This window comes from Agelaius tricolor, unplaced genomic scaffold (genome assembly GCF_023055355.1).
Source record: "Agelaius tricolor isolate 1412-34295 unplaced genomic scaffold, bAgeTri1.0.p SCAF_79, whole genome shotgun sequence".
Taxonomy (NCBI): Eukaryota; Metazoa; Chordata; class Aves; order Passeriformes; family Icteridae; genus Agelaius; species Agelaius tricolor.
Window position 1 is genome coordinate 313,856 of NW_027269339.1, and position 9,022 is coordinate 322,877.

At 43.4% G+C, this 9,022-nt stretch overlaps 1 protein-coding gene across 1 annotated transcript; it reads right to left on the reverse strand.

The window, feature by feature from the left end:
* Positions 1-1,116: 1,116 nt before the first annotated feature.
* LOC139585471 (regucalcin-like) lies at positions 1,117-8,369 on the reverse strand. Its single transcript, XM_071418240.1, has 6 exons — positions 8,204-8,369; positions 7,580-7,762; positions 6,168-6,383; positions 4,603-4,734; positions 3,830-3,984; positions 1,117-2,144 (listed from the first exon to the last, which is right to left on the reverse strand). The coding sequence occupies exons 1-6, from the start codon at positions 8,367-8,369 to the stop codon at positions 2,094-2,096; spliced, it is 903 nt and encodes a 300-aa protein (XP_071274341.1). The 3' UTR covers positions 1,117-2,093.
* Between the last annotated feature and the right edge of the window lie 653 nt (positions 8,370-9,022).

Below are 9,022 nucleotides of genomic sequence, written 5' to 3' on the forward strand. Positions count from 1 at the left end.
CGTTTCCCTACCAATAAAACCACCCTCCCTGAAGAAACTGAGGGTCGCCTCTTCATTTCATCCTGCGACTTCGGAGCTCTCTACTGCGGCCACACGTCCGCAAGGCTTGACATCACCTTGGGCACAAGGCCCTGACTCCGGGTTGGGGAAGTGCCTGACTGGCTGGAGGTTGGCTGGACACTTACCTAGCCTGGGCGTTTCACTTTCCACCGGCCACCGCTCCACTTCAGGTAACTGCATTGAAATAATGCACGTTGGAAAATCCTGTTTGTAGCCAAGTATATTCAATAGTACTTAGTGAATAAAGCTCCCTTCATGGTCTTCTGGGTCTCAGATTACTGTCTGGACTGTGACCCAGTTCTACTGAGGGGTCAAATATACCACCTAACCTTCTCCTGTCTCCTTTGAAATGTGTAGAACATTTTCCTAGGACATGTGGCTTGACCCATCTCCTGCTTGATCAGATCTCAGCATCAGATCTCCTACTTGTCAGCAGACCAGAAGGCTACCACATAAGAGAGTTGGGCAACATGGGTATTTTTAAAGGAAAAAAATCAACTCAGTTTGGTTCTTTCAAAACTGTTGTGAGGGATTTCTGGCTAGGAGAGGGATGCTGGGTTTGGAGAAAACAGCTAATTTTAGAGGAAATCTGCCTACAGCCCATGGAAACTGTGTTTAATATTTCTGCATGGCTAACCACAGTTCCCCTGCTCCTCTGTGCATGGGTTTTTGGGGGAGATTATCCTCATGAGGCACTGAGTACTTTCTCCCTACTCATAGTGTCTGAGGGCTTTGAATAGCAGGGGTGAAAAGGTCAAATACCTCAGAGGAAGACACTGAAACATCTGGTCTGGTAAATGATGCTTATTATTGCCTTCTTTGCAACATTACAAAGTGTCAGCATTAAAGATCTGAAAATGTATTATTTTAAAATGCTGTGTCTCTTTCCAAGCAGCAAAAAGATAGCAAACTCAATGCAAAGGCTAGATTTCACTGTGTGTCTGCAGGTCTAGAGCATTCTGAGATCCTGAAAGGATCACCAGGGTTCAGTGAGTCCAGGGTAGAGCTGGGTCGTTATTTAAACAGCCTATAAAAATACACCTTGATGTTGTCCTTTCTGGAGGAGAAAGGAGGGGAGGATCTACAGGGAAAAAAGGGGAAAATACTTGAAATGGGAGTGGATGAGCACCAGAAGAAAGGGGAACAAGACGGTGAGGCCATGGGTACATTAAGGCTGTAAAACAAAGGGAAGTTCAAGTGTGTGTGTGTGTAAATATCACCCCTGAAAGGACAACTCCACCAAGCATCCATGTTTGGTATTCCAGGCTGTCCTGGTGGGTCACAGCCTGTGTGTGCATTGAATGTGTGTGATCAGGCAGTTCTTTCAAGGTAACATCTGAATGCAGAGGAAAAATCATCTGTAAGCATTTCTTTAAATGTAGTTGTGTAGTTTATTTTCAGCAGCCTAAGGGGTGTCCTAAAGACAGGACAGCCTGGAAAAAGGCTAATGAGGATGGAAAAATGGAACCTGGATACTACAAATAGATCTGATCATTAAAGGAAAAAAACCAAACAAAACAAAAAAAACAACAACAACAACAAAACCAAAAAAAAACAAACAAAAAAAAAGAAAAAAAAAAAAAACAAGGAACCTCGGGAATCAGGGAATCCTGCAGTAGAGGAACAGTCCAGTTCAAGACATCAATCTTTAAAATGTTTATTAAAATCTGCCATATTGTTGCTGGTGCATCACTGTAACATGAGGAGTCAGATTCTGCTTTGGGAACAGCACAGACTTGAAAATCCAGAGCTGGTCATCAGAAAGTTCAGCAAAACTATGCTTGAGCATTTAAAGGTTTATGGAAAGTCACAAAAGCTACCAAGGTGTAACACAGATTAACTTTACCTCTCTAACCTATTGCATCAAGCCACAGGCCCACAGAAGAAGAAATATCTTCAACTCCAAATAAGCACACTCACAAATGTGGGCTTAGAAATCTTCACACAAATAAATTCTGTAGTTCATTTGACTTCTTCCAGTCAGATTTACTACAAGATGGAAGCATTTCTCCTTTGCTGTTTAGTGTCAAGGTTCAAGCAGCATAGAAGTTCTGTGGGATCCCTTTCACACCCAGGCCGGTTATCTGTTTTAAAAAATTAAAAATTAAAATATAAAAGAAAGGAAACAATGTAGTGAAAACATTCAAACACTGTGGAGCAAATATCATAGCAACAGACTACTAGGTGGAGGGTCCCCTGCTTCAAGAGGAGACCAAAAGGAGTCACTACTTGGAGGTCTTCCAAACTCTTTAACATCACTAAGATTATCAAGCACTACTCAATAATTTTGCTAATTTAAATGTTATCTTGGCCCTTGCATGTAGTCCTTATCTTCAAAACAATTCATAGTAATTTTTAACATGCTTTGCCCATGCAAGACAAATGTGAGTTTGGAAAACGCCAATTCCCTTGTGGAACTGGAGAACTCAATAACAAAACAAAGAAAAATGCTTATTTAATCCTCCTGTGGACTTGTAAAGTGTGATGCTTGAATATATCAGTTCTCAGCCATGAGATATCTGCCCTAAGCACTGCTTTCAACAGGAGTGTCCCAGATCCCATGAACAGATCTCCATCCCTCCTGTAACATGTCTTCATCCTGTGGCCAAACTGATAAAAGACTTTGGTCTGGGTTGATGGCAATTCCTAAGAACTGCATTTTATTCTCCTGAAGTTCTTTTTGCTAATGGAGTGAAAAAAAATGAAGAGAGAAACAAGTTCCAGATTCAAGAGCTCCAGACAAAAAAGTTTTTAAAAAGTAGCAATCATTTTTTGTTGGAATCTGGAATGTAGGGAATTCTCAGAACTTTAGGCCTGTAAGGCAAAGCTTAGAATTAAACAGAGAATTTGATTTGAGACCTTAGAAAAGGTTTCCAAACTTAAGTGCTAGAAATGAGAATGTGGATTTATAATTTAAAGTAGAGACACGTTAAGCTAAGTAGAGGAAAGTTTAGAGTTTTAGAGTACAGTATTATAGATTTATATATCAAAACATGAATAGCTAAGAAAGCTTACATTGTAACATGAATCCATAAGAAAAAATATTTAAAGATTAAATCAAAAACATACATATCCTTGTTAACAGTGTTTTTTTAGTTAATAAATCCTTAGAAGATCTTATAACTAAAAGTCTCATGACCGTTTAAACCATGTGGTGAAGATGTGAGCCAAACTTACCCTTCCTACCTATATAGAAGATGAAAAAAATAAATCACATCATATAAAAAACCTCAGAAAACCCATTTCTAACTCATTCAAAATTCCTTCAAATCCTCACAATTTTTAACAGACAAAAAAAATCCTAAAAGGATTGAGATGCAAAATTTTGCCCTGGTAAATTTAAAGGAGAAATATCTTCTGTAAACATTTAGATTTCCTGGCACAATTAAAAACTGAGAAGTAAGAGAATGAAATTTGCAAAAGGGATTCAATTATAGTAAGAGATAAAAGCAACACCTTGCAGTGTACTACAGAACACACTATCCATATGGCAGATCCATACCCACTCACTGCCTTCAGATCCTCACCAGCCAGCTTTGGCCAACCCAGATATCAACACTATAACTTGTAATTTCTTCATCCAAGTCTTCCTTCCAAGTGCATGAGCAGCTCTGCAAAAGCAGCTGGGCCTGGCTGGAGGACAAGCTATGCACCTGGAGCAGCTCATGAGGTGAGTGGGATGAGCAAGGGCAGCTGGGGCCACCTCACTCCCAGAACACGAGGCTTGGCAGGTCTGATGTACAGAAAGAAAGAAATAAAATCTGCTCACCTTGAAAATTTCTCCTGCATGAGGTTCCTTGGCTAAGGTGGCCTCGTCCAGTCCATCATATGCAGAAGTCACATACATTTCTGAGTAGTCTTTTCCACCAAAGCAGCAAGAGGTGATCCTTGGAGTAGGCAGCCTCACAGTTTGGATTCTTTTTCCTGGGAAAAATGTGCAATTGTTTTCTAATGTTCATTTTTTAGGAAGCATGTAATTATGAATATACTATTAGTACACATGGCACAGATGTGACATTACTCAGAAGGCACCTCCCCTTCAGACAGAGACCACATCCTAAAGGACAGTTTGTGGGGAAATCAAATTATTTCATCTGCCTCATTTCTAACTGTTTTTCAGGCTCTCCCCTGCATCTGTGAGGCTTCATTTCCTTTTCTCTAAACAAAGCAGTACTGTGTGTGAGCTCAGGAAGGGCAGGGACACCTAGCTTGGGATGGATGTTGTTCCTTAAAGCATTTTCCAGTTAAACATTTCAACACTGAGAAAATTTATATGCAGCATTTTGTGGGGGTTTTTTTATAGTGGCATTATTAAGAAGAGTGTGCTGCAGTTCATCAGCCAATGATGGGAGCAGGGGTACCTGACACTGGAGGCAGCACAGGGAGCTGCACTCTTTACATGATCAGAGCCTGAGCCAGCCATGCTCTTGGCAACCCATGGGGCAGAAATGGGCAATTCTTTTCACCTTATCTCCCCTTTAAACCATTCCCCCTGCTGCCATTCCCCTTACATTTATATGCACAAACTGGTGGAGGCCCTACCTGTCTCCGGGTCGATGCGGATGACTCTGCCACCATCAATACAGGCCACCCAGAGCTTCCCTTCTGCATCTATGCACATCCCATCAGGCATTTGCTCCTCTTTTTCCAGGTGGTACAAAAGCTTTGGGCAGGCTGCAGGAAGAGTTACAAAGGTGATGTTTTGTGGGCTGCTACCCATTCTGTATCAGACCCCAGTCTAACCTCTTCCATGCCCTTGCAGACAGCTACGTTCATTTTCTGTGAGAAAGACATGATGCAAAATGTCTTTCTGCAGATGTGTTAAAAGCCTAATTCAGCCTGGCAGGGACAAGTCCCCAGCACAGACATTTCAGTATGGGATTGTACCAAATTAGTGCTCCTGTTATTTTACCAAGAGAAGAGAACAAAATGCCCCCATCTCTCTTGTTAACCCACCTGCTGCCTGCCACAACACAGCTGCTGCAAGTGCAGTAACTTTTCCTGGACCTTTATTGGTCGTGTCACATAAATAATTACCTGCATTTAAACATTGGTGATAAGCAATCTCTCCTAGCAAAAGATCAAAAACTTTACTTTTGAATGGCCAACCAAGCAACCAGTTTTGATTAAACCTGGACACCAGCTCATGGTCAGGGATGCAGTGCAGATATGTTGGTGAGCAGTCAGGTTCATGGAGCAGGGTCCATGGGTCACAATCACCTGCTCTGACCCACCCAGCACCTTCTGGTCATTACACTACTCAAGAATCAACAGCTGTGAACATAAAGCCAAGCCTAGGAAGCTCAAACATGTTACTTTTTTATATTTGCAGGGGGAAATGTTGCATTATATCCTCTTTTGAAATCTTACATCCTAAAATCTGTAGAAAGAGATGTTCTCAACAAAATGAAATCTGAGTGAATGCATTTACTTTGTGTGATTTTCATCTGTGATTACCCAAAGTCTGCACTCTTTAAAGTACAAAGGCAGTTCAGACATTTAAATTCCTGTGGAGTATATCAGCTTGATACAGCATGAAAATATTTCAAAGAGTTTTGAAATTAGGTTAGATCCATTTTGCTTACACTTAAATTTAGTTCCTTGCAGATACAATAAAAATGTTTATGCATAAAATGAACTTAAGTTAAATTTGAAAACATCTTAATTTCAGAAATTTGGTTGGGAAAACTGTCACAATGACAGCTTGATACTCTGAGTACCTTTCTGTGAAATACATACATGCATGTTCTCCACTTGTATTTATGGAGCTAGTACAATCAAAGGAATTCCAGTAGATGGCACTCAAGAATAAATACCATCCTAAAAGCTCTTTCTCATTCTGCAGTGTAAATGGCTTCTTCCCTGCAACTCCTTGTATTGGTCTAAGTATGAGCCATGTCTCCAGATGAAAGAAAGCTGAAAGACTGTCAAAACTTTGTTCACCAAATACACCTGCTGAGTAAATTTGAGCAACATCACAGCCAGCTGACAAGCTGTAACCAGAAGATATGAGATCTGTCAAATAAATCCCTGCATCTCACAGGCCCAGGTCTTGCTGCAGACAGAGCAGTGGCACTACTTGTCACCAAATTTAAAAGCATGCGTACCAATCTTTCCAGTGTGCACATCGTAGCTGAAGGCATGGACAGCGTATGACAGGCTGTCGATGTGGAAGAAGGTCCTGTGGTCCAGGGACCAATCCAGACCATTGGAGATGTCCAACTGGTCTAACTGTTTTATTACTGAGTGGTCAGGGAAGAGGGTATAGAGAGCTCCTTGCCGCCTCGCTCGGACCCCTGGTGCCGTCTCTTCAGCCATCGTGCCTGAAATGGAAGTGGGAGCACTGGTTAGAAAGTAGAAGCTTGCTCCTCGTGTTTGATCAAAAACCTTCTCTAAGTGTTACCAAGAGGTTCTAGGGAGAATCACAGGATTGTGATTTTTTTTTCTTTTCTTCCTAAAAAGAAAATAACAGGTTGCCAAGAGAAGTTGTGGATGTCCCATGCCTTGGAAGTGTTCAAGGCCAGGTTGGATGGAGCTTTGAGTGACCTGATCTAGTGGAAGGTGTCTCTGCCCACAACAGGGAGATTGGAACTACATGGTCTTAAGGGTCCCTTCCAACCCAAACCATTCTATGATTCTACAATTCTGCAATCCTATGGTGAAAGAGACTAATAGGTCCTGTCAGATTGATGAGGAAGAGCAAAAGGAGCAGATGAGGGGCAGCTGCCTCCCACAGAGCAGATCCTGGCCAATGAAAGGATGCTACTGCATTGCCATGAGGTTTAAGTCATAGACATCAAAGACCCAAAGGACCACCAGGACACATCCCAGGGGGTTGAGTTTTTGCTCACAGCAGAAGTTGAGATGCAGGCAGGCATCAATCATATGCTGTTTTTGTTGTTGCTCTTTGTAGGCTACTTTCATAATTTAAATGGGCTGTGACCATTAAAATACAGGTGCACACCATGTGCCTGAGAGCATTGTTCAAACAATTCTTGAACTCTGTTGGGCTTTGTGCCATCACTGCTTCCCTGGGGAGCTTGTTCCAGTGCCTGACCACCCTGTGGGTGAAGACCTTTTACACAACGTACAACCTAAACCTCCTTCTTGCCTTCAGGAGGCTGAGGATCTCCCCCCATATCCTTGTTTTTCACAGGCTAACCAAGAGAGGCTGCATATAATGGGTGCAAGCTGCAGCTCATGTTCTGCTCTAGAAGCTGCATCCTTCTCTATATTTCCAGAAAAAACCCCACATACATGAGCCCTTCACTGGCTTTTCCATGAAGGCAGTTGTTTGAAAAACACCTTCACCAAGTAGGGGAGCCTTCCTGTCAGATAGCCCCTGTCAACAGCTTCTGTCCTCATCTAGGTCAGAAGATGTAGAGTCCCCTGTCCTCCTCCACTAGGCAGTAACCAAGCAGAGCATTCACAAGACAGGGAATAAATAAAAATATCTTATATAAAATACACTATAATTAGTTTCCCTTTGCTCCAGGGGAAATTTCTGCCAGGAGCTTACCAGCAAAAAACCTCCCCTTTGGATCCACTTTCCCATCATTGAACCTGTTGTTGGGTTTATCCTGCTCGAGCTCGAGGATGGTGGTGACTGCCTGGGTGTCCCAGTCCAGGAAGGCAAACCTGGTCCCCAGGGTGATGACATAGCCCCCACACTGCCGCAGAGCCACTGAGCTGACACGGGCATCTGTGGGGGAGAGAGAGCAGAGGATGAAAGGCAGCTCTGGGGCCATCACTCAGCCTTCACCAAGGGCATCTGGGCTTGACCGGGACATCCCTGGCCAGGAAAGGCTGAGCTGATGCTAAGATCCTTCTCCCCTGGGATTGTTAGCACATCTCACTGGCTCCATGTTCCATGGATTTTTCCACCTTCTAGGAGGGCACAGCCATTAGGACTGTTCCTTTTTCTCTGCAGGTCCCAAATGAAACATGCATTCCCATTCAGGCTTATCAGGGGCAACATGTGCACTCTACTTGGCTGGCTTAGGCCACACTGTGCTCAGCAACACATTGTGGGAAGATAGAGAGTGTGGTCCCATGAGAGACCACCAACCTGCAGGACTCCTACCAGGATGGGTGGATGGGACAGACAGAGTGCCAGGATGAAGCAGTGAGTGTGGACTCTTACCCACAGACACGCTCTGCACCTCATTGGTGACTGGGCTCCAGCGGCAAACTTTCTGAGAGTTGATGTCTACGTAGACAAGTGCATTCTCCCTTTCCTCCCAGACTGGGCACTCTCCCATCCGGTTCTTCTCCTTCACAACAGACTCGATTTTGATGGAGGAAGACATGGTCTGAGGGGAAGTTAATAATAGATGTAATTAAAAGCTCTTATGTGAATTTTTCCATATCTACAAAATTGAAAAGTAGAGGTTGTAAATAGCAAAGCACTCCAAATCCCACATGAAAGTAATTTAGGAGGTTCTTGTGACATTTCCATGGCCTCATAGCTGGAACTGAGCTTGAGGTGCCAAAGCTTCTCCTTACCAAAACTTTCCTAAACCCCAGCTGCTGATGAGGCACGTGTCTCCAGGCACAGGAGGGCTAGGGCTATGGCCCTAAGCTGGAACCAAGCTGCTGTCTGGGGATCCGTGATCCTAAGGGTCCCCCTGACCACAGGGAGGGATCAGAAGGCAGCAGCACCAATGAGTGGTGGATCAATCTTTTTGTGGAAAATCAAGGCTCTGCCCTATTAACACGAGTGAATTGATTTCCTCCACAGGAAGACATTTACACACCCACAGCACCACACACCCACCACTCCACTTTGCCACAGAAGCCACTACACAACAAATGCCTGTTCCCACACCAAGTCAGTGAGAATATGCAAATACAGAGGAAGGCTCCTGCCTTTGAAATTCTACTGCTTTGTTTTCCCTCTAAGCATTTCCTCTTCATCAGCTCCCTCAGTGCCCCAGCTTCATCTCCAACCCCTGCTGCACAC